This window comes from Nymphalis io, chromosome 28, assembly GCF_905147045.1.
Source record: "Nymphalis io chromosome 28, ilAglIoxx1.1, whole genome shotgun sequence".
Taxonomy (NCBI): Eukaryota; Metazoa; Arthropoda; class Insecta; order Lepidoptera; family Nymphalidae; genus Nymphalis; species Nymphalis io.
Window position 1 is genome coordinate 2,889,282 of NC_065915.1, and position 18,479 is coordinate 2,907,760.

The window sequence follows — 18,479 nt, forward strand, 5'->3', positions numbered from 1 at the left end:
AGTTTATTAATATTATATAAATGGATTTAATACAACGAATAAATTCTCTAAGGATGTAATGGTTAATTATATAAAAAAATAGAAACGTCGGTCCTAACAAATCGTTACGTGAGCGAGTAAAAGTGAAAATGTCTGTTATAAATGAGTTGCCGTTTTAGCGTAGTTATGGTTAGATCGTGAGGTAAATATAAATTAAATTAATTTCATTGGTTTGTTTTAATACGAAGAGAAATAGATATTACAACATTTGTGTGTGTGTGTGTGTGTATTAAATAAAAAATAAATGGCCCAGTAGTAAGAACGCGTGAATCTTAAACGATGATCGGGTTCAAACCCGGGCAAGCACCGCTGAATTTTCATGTGCTTAATTTATGATTATAACCTGGATGTGTCTAATTTCACTGAAATTCTGCCACATGTGTATTCCAGCAACCCGCACTGGAGCAGCGTGGTGGAATAAGCTCCAAACCTTCTCCTCAAAAAAAGGAGAGGAGGCCTTTAGCCCCGCAGTGGGACATTCACGGGCTGTTACGGTATTAAATAAACATCATTACATAGATGTTTAGTCAATCCATTTGTGTCTTTTTTCCGAAGAGTATGAGATGTTACAAGATTAGTCGTTTGTGAGTGTTTGTGTAAATATATTTTAAATAAACACAACTACATGGACGTTTTATCGTTGCTTTTGTATCATTCTATTATTTTGAATGAGTTTATTTTTTTGGTGTGTGTGTAAGATACACATGTAACTGCCAACGAACAATTGAACGAAAATAGTAGATGTGGATATTTTTTTTTCGGTTAATAAAAATTACCCTCGATTTTAGTAATATTAATAATTGCGTGAAAGACAGACACAGTTCTTATTTAAAAAGTCACACCTAGTTACATTCTTAATGTTTAAAGATAAAGTTTACGTCTTAAACTCACCTGTATGGCAACACCGTCAACGGAGACGGTGATTTCCACTTTCTTACATTTCGCTCCATCCTTGGTCTCCGATTTTTTCAACTGTTGCGTGAATTGTAACTTTTTGATGGCATCCTTCACGACTTCGATGCCTTTCGGCTGGTCCACTTGAGTACAGCCTAGGAACTGGAACAATGGAATATTATGTATTTATATTATATATTTCAATTTCGAAAATGTATACAATTTTTTTTTTAAATATAGACGGATTACACTTTATTATAGATAGTAATTTTTTTTATGAACTAGATGGACTGTCATATTGGCCACCAGTGATTACCACCGCCCAAACACATTGGTGATGTAAGAAATATCAACCATTCCTTTCATCGCCAATGCACCACCAACCTCGGGAACCAAGATGTTATGTCCCTTGTGGGTGGTACTTAACCAGACGGGCTAGAACAAAGTTTCACTAAGTGATATTGTTTAATGATACTAATTTTAATCTATACATGAAAATAAAATTCACGCTTGCCACGTCGTATCTAAATGATACTTATATAATAATATTATATATTTATATCTTAACCGAGACGCGTTGCATTTTCTGGTATAAGTTTTATGTTTAGTAGTTAAAGTTACAAATACAAACGTCGTCTCATTTATAACTACATATAACGTACGTATATTTTGTCAAGCAAATATCGTATTATTGGAGTGCACACTGTGACCTAAGAAGTCATGTCCCTTGGCCTCTAATTATAATAACTGCACTCAATCTTCAAACTAGAACACTGTATTGATGTTTGCGAGTGAATTGCTAGCTATATAGACGAGATGGCACAGTGGTTAGAACGCGTAAATCCTAACCTAATCCTAAGTTTATAGGACAAGTCATATAAATACGACTGAATTTTAACGCTCCTTATTGGTTTTTACGTCTTGCCTTTAAACCTGCATGTATAGGTTACTGGTGGTAGAGCTCTGTGCAAGCTCGTCTGGGTAGGTATCACCCAATCATTAGATATTCTACCGCAAAGCAGCAGTACTTGGTATTGTTGTGTTGCGGTATGAGAGTTTGTGGAGCAGTAATTATAGGCACAAGGGACATAACATCTTAGTTTGCAAGGTTAGTGGCGCATTGGCGATGTAAGCGAGGGTTAACATTGATTACAATGCCAGTGTCTATGGGAGTTGGCGACCATCAAGTGGCCCATTTGCTCGTCCGCCTCCTATATTATAAAAAAGTCAACCACATGTACACAGCCTGAAATCTACGGTCTTCGCATTTTTCAAAAGAAGAGGTAATGTTATAAATAGATGTGATTTCATTTCACTACTTTAAGTTTAAGCGTTTCCATTGTTGGTTTTATACAAATTACTAATCTCTAATGTATATGGATTAGTAATTTGTATATAAATACCACTCATCAAGAGATCTAAACTATCCACCCAATTGACTTGAAGTCTGTCACAGTTACTCCATCCCCGACGTTGACGAAACTCACTAAGAACGGATTTTGCGTAAAACCCTTAATAAATACATTTTCTTCATTAGCTATTTATAAAACGTTAGCAAGTCTTGTTTGTTGTGTTTACAACTACGTGTACTATTAATACGATACAGTAATTACTACAGCACTGTTCTGGACGAATAAGATCAAGGTAGGTTATGTTTGGTTGCGTGATCGGAATTAATTGAATTAATTAGGCACCACCAAATAGGTTGTATATTATATGATATTTATATTAATAGCCAGTGTTTTTTTATTAAGTTGTTCCATGTAGTGAAAATGGATGCTAATCGTTGATTTAAATATAATAATAATATTATTCACACACGGCCATCTGATCCCAAACTAAGCAGAGCTGGTACTATGGAAACCAGACAACTGATTTACTACATATACTACTTTTCTTTTGTAAATACAAACTTATATAGATAATTACACTCAGACTCAGGAGAAACAGATAACTTCATGCACACAAATGTCTGTCCTGGGTGGGAATCGAACCCACAACCTTCGGAGTGAAAGGCAAATATCTACCAACCACACCAACCGGCCCGTCAAATCTGCGGTAGACATTCTGAGTTTGTCATGTGCATTTAGACGACGACGAGCGTCGGATGAATTTGGTAAATGTTCACCAGCATGGAGTGGATCAGCGTGGAATATTTTGGCAAAATCTTCTTGATAGTAGAATTTTTTTTGGAAAAGTAGACATTTTTGGTTTGCTAATTTACTATTTATTTATTTCCGATTCAGAGCCGAAATGCTGCTAGCATTCTTGTCACTATCCACGCACGATTTGTGCAGTAGCTGTTTTTAATTTTTAATTTAATAAATTAAGGATTTGATGATAATGAGTTTGCTTAAATATATAATTGTATTTTAAATATAGTTGTACCGTTTGATACTTTGTATTGAATATTTGTAGTTCGAAAAAAAAAATAGAAACTCACAACAAATAACTCACACGATCATGAAACGTCAGAAAATGATATGCGACATGGGCGATAGTGAAAATATAACAATTATATTTTAAAGGATACGAATCTACTGGTGGTAGAGCTTTGTGCAAGCTCGTCTGGGTAGGTACCACCCACTCATCAGATATTCTACCGCAAAACAGCAGTACTTGGTATTGTTGTGTTCCGGTTTGAAGGGTGAGTGAGCCAGTGTAATTACAGGCACAAGGGACATAACATCTTAGTTCCCAAGGTTGGTGACGCATTGGTGATGTAAGCGATGGTTAACATTTCTTACAATGCCAATGTCTAAGGGCGTTTGGTGACCACTTACCATCAGGTGGCCCATATGCTCGTCCGCCTTCCTATTCTATAAAAAAAAAAACATAATAGTGTATCTCCGTAAGTCGGCTCTCAACGTCACGAGTGAGATATATAGTGAGTTCTTACGGAAAAACATTGTAATAATTACTTACAAATAAAAATATATAAAAAGGTCATCAATCATTAGTTGTAGAATTAATTTTTAAATGCAAAAGTAGAAAGCTGTGAAACTTTTAACGCCAAAAGAATTCGTGACATTTTATCTACTATAATATAACACAATTATAACAAAAGTTCTGTATATTTCGTAGAGAATAAATATTTGGCAAAGTAAATTACGTTATAATATTAGGAATTTTTTCGTAAGTTTAAAGCCCAAGGAACGTTTGATTGCGTGATCGGACCTAATCAGGCATAAACAAATAAGGTCAGCATTATGCAATTGTTATATATTTATGCAATCATATAATTATCATGTAATAATCCTTTGTTTTGATGATTTCCATTATGTATTAGGGTTTCTGTGATAATTAACATCGATTGTTTAAATACAAATTCATATAGTATATATTTATCAATACATAGTCAAAAGTATAGCCTGGTTCAATGATAGAATGAGTAAAGATAAACAAACCTTAGATATACATATACCTTATGATTTTCTTTATTATGCAATACAAACATTATTTATAATACAATTTTTTTCTTTTACTTAACTATTTCCAAAGTTCCGATAAAAACTTTAGCGACTCTCAAAACGCCATTTTTTCACGTATCCATAATTAATTCTATAGATTACAAACGATCTCCAATTATATCGTTTCAATTCAATCTCAAATTAGTTTGATTGTCTTTATTCCTCCAATCTATCTTGATATCTTGAAGATCATTATACTGTGGGTTACTGGGACGAAAGCGGTCGAAAGCTTCTATGATTTATAGTAATCGGCATCTCGGCAATTGTGTGAAATTCTGAGATAAAAAACACAGACTATGACGCATTTGTCATTTCAAAAACATACTAAGCACTCTCGCCTTCAGAATGTGGAAATTTGACAGAATTTAGTCGGATAACAGCTTTCTAATGAGCAACACGTGAACTTGTTCAGTAAACACTTATAATAGATAAATTGGAGCCTTTATCGCTGGCTGTGAGATTGTACTTCCGATAAAACTTACCAAAAATCATTGATAATATAAAAATTATAGACATGGTTTCATTGCAGAATGCAAGGAATCGGACAAAAAAATAAATAAGAGACACTGACCACACAAAAAAACACCTACTCGCTATTAAGATGGTTTTGAGATTTTTCAAGCTTCAAGCCCTGCGCCTTGCAAATTGCACATCTGTCAGAATTTCACGATGATTTCTTTAATATCATATGGATAACATACAAATAGGGCACGCGAAAATCTTGGTACTTGTATTGATTTAGTGATCTAGTCTGATTTGAATCATCACGAGTTATTACTGTTTATCGATAATTCTGATATTTCTTTCCGAAAAGGTATAGAGAGAGAGAGAGAGAGAGAGAGGAAGATTTTGGGATTATTTAGTGTAATTCTTGTTGATTAAGTACTTTATTTTGATTTACTGATACGTGATATTAAAAAAAAAAAACTCGCCGAGTTTCTTTCGCCGGGTCTTCTCAGAGCTGGGTGTTTCTTTTCCGAACCGGTTGTAATTTCTATTTTGACTATCGATAAGTAAGTGTAATGCTTTCATGTTGCATTAAATATATTGATTTTGTTTTTTTATTTTATTTTTATAACAATATTACTAGATACTATTACGAGACACTTTCTTACGTCCAATTCTAAACAAACCGTTATAAATTAATTGCGTTATACATAATCATCTGGAAATGCATTCTACGCCCCCATCTCGATAACGCCATCTGTACAGCGATACGCACACGTGTATGATAAATGTTGATACGGTCTTTTGTTATAAATAAATAAAACCTTATTAACAATCAATGTATAATATTACAGTAGTTTTAGTTCGTTGTTCTGTTATCTGTTTGAAATTGTAATATTCTCTATAATATTTCATAATTATAATCATTAAAATTTAACAACAAATCTAAGCCGAATATTTGTAACGAGAGTAGACGTTTGCAAACGTTTTTTTTTTTAAATCAATGACTTCAAAGAGAAATTGCAAAACAGCTCGAAAATTAAAACTCGCTTAATGAAGAAACGATTAGGACTTTCCGAAGGTAGTCGAGGCACATTTAGAGTTGGTGTCTTTGTTAGTGTTCTGTGTGTCGTGTTCTTTGTTAAGCTATATATTACAGACAATCACCGAGAGCAGATCCTGATGACAAGACTACAGACAAAGCACGAGAAGATGCTACCTACTGTTGGTAGAGCTTTGTGCAAGCTCGTCTGGGTAGGTACCACCCACTCATCAGATATTCTACTGCAAAACAACAGTAATTGGTATTGATGTGTTCCAATTTGAAGGGCGAGTGAGCCAGTGTAATTACAGGCAAAAGGTATATAACATCTTAGTTCCCAAGGTTGGTAACACATTGGCGATGTAAGCGATGGCTAACAGTAGCAATGTCTATGGGCGTTGTTGACCACTTACCACCAGGTATATGCTCGTCCGCTTAACTATGCAATAAAAAAAAGATTTCAAAATATCAAAGTCAAATAACTCGTTCTCTATCTTTATTTTCGTCAATATCACCCTGAGCTCCATCTTACTCTAATACCTTTTATCATCCTTCTCCTTGTCCGTAATTTGAAACATTAATACTAAGCCCGATAGAAGACCGAAAAAAATAGATCAAACAAATGAACAAGCGAAAATATAACACATAAGAGATTAATAGAACATTTTTCACAAATGCAACTTTTTTTTTCTTATTTAATTTAAGGATTTTTGTCTTATAGACACAGGTACGTCAGTCCCATTGTACTTTCTATATTTTGTAACATCACTTATTATTTATTGCTATTAGATAAAATTCCAGGAGATTCTGATAAAGGATCTGATAGAATGCTCTGAACTAATCCAACATCGAACAAATATACTTTTAAATTATTTAAGAGTAACTTTCTCTGATTCTGTGTCTTGATACATGCAACTTATTAAAGATACCTCGAAGCTTGAGGAGCTGGCACAAAGCAACACCGCTTTTTGTTATAAGAGCCCAAGTTGCTACTGCAAAAAAACCCTAATTCTAAAGTAGCAGGAACTTCTGATTGAAATAATCTTACGTTTGAAAATTATTGCGCACTAGAGACTGTTTGAGGAAGGTTGTGTAACTGCACGCTACTAGTGCGCTCTTAATGAGCGGAGCGATAACCATAAATATCAAAGAATCTGGTAAATAGCAGACAAATTACATGTGTAACGGTATAAATGAACTACTTACACTAATTTAACTTGAATACATTTTATATATTATCTACTTACACAATGTAAGTGGTGGAATAAGAATCAAAAACCTTCTAAAAAAAAAAGCGAGTTGAGGCCTTACGGGTAATATAAGAAAATTATAACTAACAATTGTATGGATTTTTAATTTAAAAAAAATTATTATTATTAAAAAAAATTATTAATCACTTAACTAATTTTATATTGGAGTTAGGTATATAAAAGCGAGCCCTATGGTTCAAGTTTGTTTCATATCAAATTTCATTTCAACTGGTTCAGTGGAAGAACTGAAAGACTGCATAGTTATTTTCTTATTTATACTTTAAGTATAAGTATGTAAAGATACCACCGGTTCTGACTGTGGATTCTAATGAGATGAATTCGCAAGAAACCCTTTAAATAATATCGATTACAAAGTTATATCAATAAAATACGACAGGAAGCTCAGAAGCTGGTAGTGTTCAACCCCCTAGCAGTTTTTATCAAGAACGTCGAACTAGAACGCTTCATTGGACTTCCACAATATAAGGGTGCCAATAGGGCTTCTCGCTGTTTTATGGTAGAATAGTGAAAAAGGCACAAGGTTATGAGGTTCCTGAGCAAACACCCCTCAAGGTTCAGGAACAAAATGTACCATAAGAGAACCGATAGACAAATGATTGTGGTGATGATTAGCATAGCTAGCATTCTTACCATCATTCCACGCGGTTACGTTTCGTACAGTAGCTATTTTTAATTTTCATTGTAAATTGTTTCTATATATCTAGCTTTATATTTAAACTAACAATTGTCTCTTTTATATAGTAATAGCTAGTAAATACCTTGACTAAATACGCAACGTGTCCCTTGACGAGGGCGTCAGGCGCGTGGATCCAGTTTCTTCCGTTGGGGGCGCCGTTCGCCTTGCCCTTACCCTGCCAGAACAGCAGGGTTGACATTCTGAAACAATATTAATTTTATTATATAATTAAAGTACTTCAAACAATTAAAGAACTATTAGACACTTCTATTTATTTTAATCAAAAAATCATTTCAATTATTTTTTAGTTAAAATAAAGTCAGAAGTTATAATATGAAGAAAATATTAGTCAATAAAGTATCTTAATTAATTATAAAATACAAGAATTAATCAATAAACAAAAAAAACCTTCAATCCATTGTTCAATCCATAAATATAATAATAATAAAATTGCATTATCACATTTCAGCTCAATCGGTTGCGTGGGAATTGTTTAAAATGCATTTACAAGATTAACTCATACATACATAGATATAGTTAAATGAAAGCTTTTAAAGGATAACATAGTTTATAGCAATTTATACAACATAGAAAATATAAAAAGAATTAATTACATTAAGGACTCAAAATAAAAGACCTTGCCCTTTGAATAATAGTGTAAAAAATTGTAGTAATTCCAATACTACTGTTTACCCGCCAAAGTTGACAAGTTGGTTGATATTTTAGAAACGAGCAAATCTTAAATAGTTTGGGGGCTGACAAATTGGTCATCACCATCACATTAGAGAAATTAACCATCCTTATCCACCCTTCAAAATCGAACACAACAATACTAAGATTTGCTGTTTAGCGGCAGAATATGTGATAAGTGGGTGGTACCTCAGATAGGCTTTTACGAAACCATCAAAATCCAAACTGGATCAAGTAATTGTCAAATTCTAACTAATATTATAAATGCGAATATGAGTTTGTTTGTTACGCTTTAACGTCTAAACCACTAGACCGATTTTAAAAATTCTTTCACCAATGGAAAGCTACATCGTCAGCGAGTAACATAGGATACATTTTGTCCCCGTTTTCCCACGGGAACGGGAACTACGCGGGTGAAACCGCGGGCAAAAGGCTAGTACATAGTATAGTGCAACAAATTGAAAGTAAAGATGGCGGTTTATAAGATAACGGTTAAAATATACCAGTTTACATAAATATGTGGCAATAATATAATATAAATCGTAAAACTAAAACTCATTATATTATTAAAATGATTATTATATAATTAAAGGGTAACATTATTATAATATTATATTTATAAAATTTAAATTGATATGATCGTATAAAATCGATTAAACTCGTTCGAATAATTAATTACGTAAAATCTAATATCCATTTATCTGTTTTAGGAAACACACACAGTGGGCGTTTAAATACAATCTCTTAATAAATTTTTGAAGGGAGTAAACCGCGCGCTTTTCGTCAGCGATCGCTCCTCTCGCTCTTACCACTGCGTTAGAGTGGGAGGGGCCACTATCAGCGCCAGGTAGCAAGGGACGCGAAAATAAGCGTTGTTTGATTTTTATAAATGTCGCAATTATTATTAACTGAAATGCATTTTATTTCAAGTGAAAGCGTCGAGCAAAAGGCGCTGAAAGACAAACTCACTCTAAACTGATCGAGGCCCATGGCCGGACGCTGATATTTGTTTTGGTGTAATTAGCTAAAAGACTTTGTATAACAGAAGTTATTATAGCACCGTTTATTATAACTTACTATATTTTGAACACTACAAATACAACTTCGCGTTATGTTTTATTGAAAAGAAAAAGCAAATTTTATTCAACCTTTACTATTATAGCGCCCAGAATAGTTTCACGCCAAAACTGCTCGTTTTTTTAAACGTGCTAAACGTCCACTCCAAAAGGGACCTTATAAAGAAATAATATGTAATAATTAATAAAGTTTCGTAATGAGCAATATAAATGCACACGTGGAATTAATTAGATCTTCGTTATATCGTTTCCATAGTTATTTTCCTTTTATTATTATAATATAATATTAATCAATTGTTTCTTTGTAATGGAATCCAATAATGGAATTGTACAGTACATACGCCCTTCTTCTATTAGTTTAATTACACAATATATACACTATAAAATAATATAAATATTACATAAAATGGAAAATGAGTAGATATAAGTATCAAATCAAATGACGTTAAAACATTACCTTATATGCCATTATCAAATGATTGTTATAACTATAATTATGTATTAATGACGTCATTAAAACCCAGCTACCCGTCTCGGCACGTATTTAAAAGTTTCTACATAGAACGTTTGTACTAACAGACATACAAAGAAAATCTTTTTTTTTACTAGAAACTTTCAAGGGCTTACACAGAACAACTCGCTGAAGTTTCAACACAATGAAACGAATGGTTTACCAATGCAGAGAGGACATACAGACATTTTTATGTATTAGGAATAATAGGTGATTAACGCATGTCCGCGTATTTAAAGAAGAAATATCAATGTTTTTGTATAAAGTTTGAATAAGCCAGTGGACTTATTATTAGCACACAGGCTATTTAACTAAATTGTCCTCAGTTATAATAAAAAAAAAATAGTGGTTCGATGTCAACTTTACAGTATCAAAATGTCACAATTGATAAAAAGCTCATATTACTTCGAGATAAAGTTCAAAATCCTATTTACATTTAGTCGTGATCGCCTGACTCAAAGTATTGTGTACTTATGTACTAATTGTTGATTATCTGTAAATTAATCACGAAGCACCAAGGTCCAAGCGTGTACAATACTACTATATAGCTATATAATGTGTACTTATATACTTTATCAAGTAATTATTAAATGACATTTCTTGCTTACAATAATATTTTGACGTTTTGTTTCCCGCCAAAATGTCTGTCTTAAAAAATGAGCACTAATTAACCGGGGTGAATGGAGACGGATTTTAATTTTTTTTTTTATTATTCAATTATATTTTTATTATATATAATGCATTATTAATAACTACATGTTTTGCGTGATTGTTTGCTAAATATGTTAACGAAACCGATGTTATTTGAAGTATTAAAATACGGTGACAGATGCCCTTTAGTATAAAAACTAAATAATTATATTTATATACTTAGGTATGTACAACACACACGTACAAATTTACATACAAATATAAATTACATATTTAAAACATACTATAAATGGTTTATCTTCATTGGCAACATTTTTATTATAATTCACGAGACAACCCTGTTGAAATATACCCTTCCTTGTCTGATGTATCTATCTATACCTGCATTCCGTCCTTATTCAATAACAATGATGACGTCCTGGTCGGTTGTCCACTGCGTAAATACAAGTGCACTCTCATTTCTTTGTTCTCGTAATCCGCATAGGCGCAATACTTAAAATTTGACTAACATTGTAATTCATATTTGCTGGGATGAATAAATTATGCCAAAGACAGTACAAGACAATAAAAATTAAAAAAACTATATATTTTTTTATTGAATCAATAGTGACATTTTTAATAATTTTCGTACGAATACAGAAATATCTTTCTACAAGACAATCTGAGTTTTTGTCGTTTATGTGTTCGAGTTTAGATGCCGAGTGAGCCGGAGTACATTAATGAAAAGTGGTTAATTTTTCTCACGAAGCCAGTATCTACGTGCTGTGATGCTTATGTGCAAACTTACCGTAACTGACTCATTTTGCTTTGTCTCCGTAAAATTAATTAATAAATAAAATTATGACGAAGTGGTACTCATATTTTTTGATAAATTTAATCTGTAAAAATATGTAAATATTTTTTTCCCGCCAACATGTCTCAAGATGACTAAGCCAACTCATTCCAAAAGTTCATTGTCGCATCCTTGACACTCACTTGAATATCAATGTCTTATTTATACTCTATCATGTTTGCAAACATTTTTATTTACTTATATTTTAGCGGTTTCCTGGTAGGAGTGAAAGAGAGAAACGATATTCAATTGCATTGGTACTATTAGTGAAGGGTTTAAATGAAGTTATTTAAAAAAGAAGCTGTATATAAACTAAGTTTTTCCGTATGAGAATGTATAATTTTTAATTTAAATTTAGATACCATTTGGAAATAAATTGTACATACAACTTTTATTTCTGCATATACTAATGTCGTGATAAAAATTTGGAAATATTATTTTTATGACGACATCGAAAATCGAATAACTGTTATGTTATGAACGTAAATCCTATATTTTCGGAAAATAGATTTTCTATTTTTGTATTTACTTAGGGCGTGATGTAAGACAATTAGCTTTAAGATATTTGTCACTTTTCTATATAGAAAAAGTTTTCACTTCCGTCAATTGTATTTAATGAGTTAAACGGACTTTAATTTGTTTTTTTTTTAATCTGTGTAACTTCGTACACACTATTACGTATTATTTGACTGTCTTGAACAAACATCTTATGTTTGCTCCACACTGCATTACATGATAAGACGCACACATTTAAATTTTCAAAGAATATATTTAAACTAAGTAAATTATAAGAAATAGTTGAGGTAAGTTATGATGACGTAAATTATTTATTTTATTCAAGATTCTTTGTTGGGGTTTTACCATATTATAATTCTAACATGTTAGTTTTTGCGTCGCAGTCGCTGATCACGCGTGTAATTTAAAAAAATAACGTAGCAAGCGATTTTGTTTTTTTTTTTATCGTGACACGGAGGCATGTATGTTGATCGTTGATAAAAAGATATATTAAAAAGCGATTAATATAACGATATAAGATATAATTCGTTTTTTTTTTTGTAAAATATTTAAATAAATAAATCGTGACAAACTACTAAGTGGTCGCCACCGCATAGACATAAATGCTGTAAGAAATATTAACTGTTTCTTACATCGCAATGCGCCACCAACCTTGGGAATTAAGATATTTCCCTTGTGCCTGCAGTTACACTGGCTCACTCAAGTTACTTGCTAAAATCGAATATTGAATAATTATGGCACTTTCTTTACGACTTTTTTTATTTAATGAAAGGAAAAAAATGTCAATTGTCTATTCTCCTATATTCTTACAACATTACGTCTAAACTAAAAATAGGAAGCGTACGAAATGCATTCACCATCCTGACGCTGCATTCGCTACCGTGTCGCATGCTGATGTCTAAAGGTTTCGAAAAATTATGTTCCGTACAACCCAAAAAACATTTTAAATATTATGTTTATGACGTGTAGACTGACATATCTGATGCTCTTGAGACCGCAATCACAATTGTAAAACAATTGAATTAACCACACAATATTAGATTTTTGGATTGAATACTAAATTTCGCAGGTGTTCTAGCAGAAATTCAGGACCGTTTTCTGCTATGAGTTTCGAATTTGTTCTTAAAGAATAGCCTTAAGGTAACAGCCTGTAAACGCCCCACTACTGGGCTAAAGCCTAATTCCTTCTTTGAGGAGAAGGTTTGCAGATGACTCCACCACGATGGGTTGGTGGATACACGTAGCAGATTTTCGTCCGGTACATACAAGTTTTCTCGCGTTGCTCTTCTTCACCGCCGAGCACGATACGTATTATAAAAAGGAATTGAGCACAAGAAAATTTAGTAGTACTTATCCGAGATTGAATCTGGAATCATCGGTTAAGATTCTCGTCTTCTAACCACTGGGCCATCAGATTTCCAGAATGCTATTCAATAGGAAGTCACTTCATATGTCACTCCTGAAATACTGTTGATACGCTACTTTAACGTGTGTTTTTAAATATTATAATCAATGTCGCATCACTTTTTGACATTTCACTGTTTTATTTTGCTTTGAGTTTCAAGTTGGTTTGGAGATAATAACTCAGAAAACAACAGTACCCCATTGATACATACAAGGCACGAAGCGATGGTTTAAATTGTAATTTTAGATTGTAACGGTGAAGCTTATGTATGGAATATATTATCGGCCACGTATTGTTTAATGGCGGCTAAGCCCTTCGTCATTTGAGCTATGTTAAATATGCGATTAACATGCAGTAATGCATGTATTTTATATCTAAATAGACTTCCATCAAAGAGACCAATTGTCTCTTAAATAAATATCGATAAATATCAATTTTTTTTAAAAAAAATTATAGTATAGGAAGGCAGACGAGTATATAGCCTACGTGATGGTTAGTGGTCACCAACGCCCATAGAGATTGGGATTGTAAGAAATGTCAACCCTCACCCACATCGCCAATGCGCCATCGACCTTGGGAATTAAAATATTATGTCCCTTGTGCCTGTAATTAAACTGGCTCACTCACCTTCAAACCGGAATGCAACAATACCAACTACTGCTGTTTTGCGGTAGAATATCTGATGAGTGGGTGGTACCTACCCAGACGAGCTTGCACAGAGCTCTACCACCAGTAATATATTCGACTCTTAATTATAATCGAATATTGATTGTAATATATTTACAAAATTGAACGCTATTACTAAAATATTTGATATATACTGGTTAGCTTTATAAGAAATTAATTTGATAAATAAGACAATCTATGGGCAATGTATCAGGCCATAAAGGGATTCCGGATATAAAGAATACATTCTTATATTTCAAATTTAAACTATTAAAAAATTCTACTATGCTCTTTGGATAGCAATCACAATTGTAAAACAATTGAATTAACTACACGATATCAGATTGTTGGATTGAATACTGAATGTCGCAGGTGTTCCAGCAGAAATTTACACCTGGAATTATTGCACTACAAAAGAAGTTTTTATATATATAAATATATTTATACATATACTGGTGGTATATGTATAAATATATTTATATATATAATATATTTATATATATAATTTATATATATACTGGTGGTATATGTATTTACTGGTGGTAGGGCTTTGTGCAAGCTCGTCTGGGTAGGTACCACCCACTCATCAGATATTCTACCGCAAAACAGCAATACTTGATATTGTTGTGTTCCGGTTTGAAGGGTGAGTGAGCCAGTGTAATTACAGGCACAAGGGACATAAAATCTTAGTTCCCAAGGTTGGTGGCGCATTGGATATGTAAGCGATGGTTGACATTTCTTACAATGCTAATGTCTAAGAGCGTTGGTGACCACTTACCATCAGGTGGCCCATATGCTCGTCCGCCTTCCTATTCTATAAAAAAAAAAAAAAAAAATATATATTTGTACATTTGATTTGTACATATATATATATATATATATATATATATGTACAAATCAAATGTTATATATATATATGTATGTATTTATATATATATATATATATGTACAAATCAAATGTTAGTATATATATTTGAGATTAATACACTTCTACATCATTTGACCAGGAAAATAGAAATATGCAAATACATGTATTTTTTCTTGTACGTAGAAGGTTACCTACCTATTATTCTTACTTTGACAATTGTTAACACAAGGATAACGTGGGTTTTGCTAGTAAAATAAAAATATATATATATATATATCATTTTTTGCTATAAAAGTATATTATAAAACCATAAAAGCTTTGCATCTAATTTTACTTTCATAATTAGTCAAGACAAGTTACAAACGATCCCAAGAATGTACCAGGACTACATAACCAAAGAGAGCTCTTACCTTTGCACTAATTCCAAACGCAGTTCATCCGTAAGCATGTTCCATAATTTACTTCAAAGAAATACAACACTAACGTGTTTAGCAATAAGGATTAAATTTGTTTAAATAAAGCTCGTCTTATGACGTTCTACAAACAAATTAAATGCCTAGTGTAACTTTAAATAAAAAGGACATTTAAAACTCTTATGATATGGTTGCAACTTGTTTAAATAACACGAGAGTTACGACGTTCTAAAAATAATATAAACGCTGAGTTCCGTACTTAGCACGGGCTGATACGGCGGCGCTGGGCACACTGATGCAAGTATACGTTCATTCACACTTGAATCGAGGTAGAGATGTCTAATACGTTATATCGATAAAAATAAAAAATAGTTCATATAACTTCATGTTTTATTTTTTTCTTTAAAAAATACTCTAAAATGACTTTTGCTCATTGACAATATGTTGATAGTAAATTCTTGGTTAATGTTATATCTTATAATTTGATGTTACTCACATGAAGTAGCTTAGAGAATTAAGTAATCATATCGAGAAATAAATTGATTAAATTATAAACATTTTGATAATTTTCTTTCAAAAATATCTGTATTAAAAATATATCTATTATAAACGGATATTAATAAAAACGTCACCATCAAAAGCTTCGTAATACCATAAAATATAATAACTATAAGGCTTAAAACTATTATCGACGCCAGTTATTATAAGCCATATGTTTAATTGGCGTATAAATTGCCAAGGTCGTGAGAAAAGTATCGATAGTCGATAAAATGTTTGTCGCTTTCATAATAACACACACACACATATAGACCGGACTGTTTACTGAGCTATCCTTTGACTTGTACAGGAAAAACTAGTGATAAGCAGAATCCACCACATTGGACCTGACATAAAGTTCTTAATACTAAGAGTAAAAGAGCTAAAATTCTATTAGTCTATAACAGAAATAATATACGGACATTTAAACGGAATATAATAATTGTAAATGAATGTAACTATAATGATAATATTTTTTAAACAACTTGTCAATTATTCCCGTGATTCCGCGTCATTTTAATGTAAAAAATAAGTTTCTTGTCAACTTATATGACGTGTTGTATATATATATTTCGTTTTAGCAATTCATCAAGAATATTACTTTGTGTATTTCGATTAAAGAGACTTCCGTTTTATCAATAAACGTCATGATAATTTAAATATAATAAATATACCTATCGATGTTTTTTTATCAATTTATTTACAACACGTTTTTTTTTAACTTGTTTTTATTTCATCTGCGTAAATAATATAAAAAGAAGAACAAGGTTGCGTTATTCGACTCTATTTATATACTAATATAGCAATAATATGTATCAAAATCTATTAATTATTATAATATATTTATAATTGAACTAAAGAAAACGATCGAATAACAATATCTATTATTTATCTGTGGTTATAAGGACAATTCATAAGCGGGAAATAATTTAAAAAAATAGAATGGAACACTACAAAAAATATTTAAAAAATGTGTTCCGAGAAGCGAAACTATCAAGTTTAGTGAACAAAACACAAACAATTATGATTGTTAATTACGCGTCCATAAGGTGTATTGTGTATTGAACGTCTGAATTTCTTAATATTAGGAGGAAGGAAAATTTAATTTACTTTTTGTTCAATAGAAATAGCATAAAGGTATTAATTAAGAAAATATAATTTAATATTTACAGCGTAAAATATTTTTATTGATATTTTTAAACTTTTACGAAACAATAAATAATAAATTGCTTTTATTTTGCAGTCAAGTGTACTTTTTTTTTTTTGTTTGGTAGCTATGATGATAGTTTTCTTTTGTTTGTCGATTACTTGGCGAACGGTAGTTTATAATTAAAGGGCTAATTGAAGCTTGTAGAATTGAAAAGGTATCATAGATGACTAAGCAAAACTAAAAACAAGCCAAAATAATTAATCTGAAAACAAATGCTAAAATGAGTTTGTTTGTTTGTTACGCGTTCACTACTCAACTTATTATCATGAAAATTTGCACACACGTTTTAAGTAGTACAGAAAAGAACATAACGAAAAACTTTGTGCAAGCTCGTCCGGGTAGGTACCACCCACTCATCAGATATTCTACCGCAAAACAGCAATACTTGATATTGTTGTGTTCCGGTTTGAAGGGTGAGTGAGCCAGTGTAATTACAGGCACAAGGGACATAAAATCTTAGTTCCCAAGGTTGGTGGCGCATTGGATATGTAAGCGATGGTTGACATTTCTTACAATGCCAATGTCTAAGAGCGTTGGTGACCACTTACCATCAGGTGGCCCATATGCTCGTCCGCCTTCCTATTCTATAAAAAAAAAAAAAAACCTCCCACTCTTACGCGGACAAAGCCGCAGGAGAATATAGTATTAAATATTGAAGTTACTAAGGTACTATAAATTCTAGGTAACCTACGAACTGAACTTTCAAAGTTTCATAAGACGCTAAATGTCATGAACTATTTATCTCTTAAATAGTACAAGTTAGTATGACTCATATTTGATACGACAAGCGAATATAATCCTTATACCGTTTCGTTAAGACAGTATTTCGTTTGTATTTTGTATGTGTGGAATTTAAGGTAGTATAATTTAGCTTAAGGCGATGCTAGTGTATAGATGTATATGTTCGTTTTGGTACTCATATCTCAGAAATTTATACTATAGATGCAACTGAGGTGAGTAATATTTGACTATGTATGTTTGTATGTTACCTCTGAATGGTAGATGGATGACGTCATATTGCTATGTAAGTGTTTAAATTAGATGTCTAGTACGAAAAAGTTTATCGATATTTTCAAGACTTCTACGGCTTCAATGGCTAAGCGCTTTTACTTAATATTATAAATTGACTTTCTACTGGCGTAGTAAAATTTAATAAGGCGCGTTGGTAGTTTTTACTTTTAGCTTGCAAATTTATTTTATTTGTCTTGCAAACTGTTTTGGAATCACATCTAGATACATCCAAACCTATAAGTCAAAAAGTCTGT

General features: G+C 32.1%; 1 protein-coding gene across 4 annotated transcripts in view; it reads right to left on the reverse strand.

Annotated features, from left to right (window-relative positions):
* Window positions 1–18,479, reverse strand: part of LOC126779075 (PTB domain-containing adapter protein ced-6) — a 72,056-nt gene that overhangs the window by 13,043 nt on the left and 40,534 nt on the right. For 3 of the 4 annotated variants that reach the window (XM_050502899.1, XM_050502900.1, XM_050502897.1), the window contains 2 exons: window positions 7,922–8,039; window positions 931–1,095 (listed from right to left, as the gene is read on the reverse strand). In XM_050502899.1, the coding sequence (XP_050358856.1) occupies window positions 931–1,095; window positions 7,922–8,038 (282 nt within the window). In that variant the 5' untranslated portion in view covers window position 8,039. Of the gene's footprint in view, window positions 1–930; window positions 1,096–7,921; window positions 8,040–15,464; window positions 15,743–18,479 lie in introns of those variants that run through there. The other variant, XM_050502898.1, reaches the window with a different exon arrangement.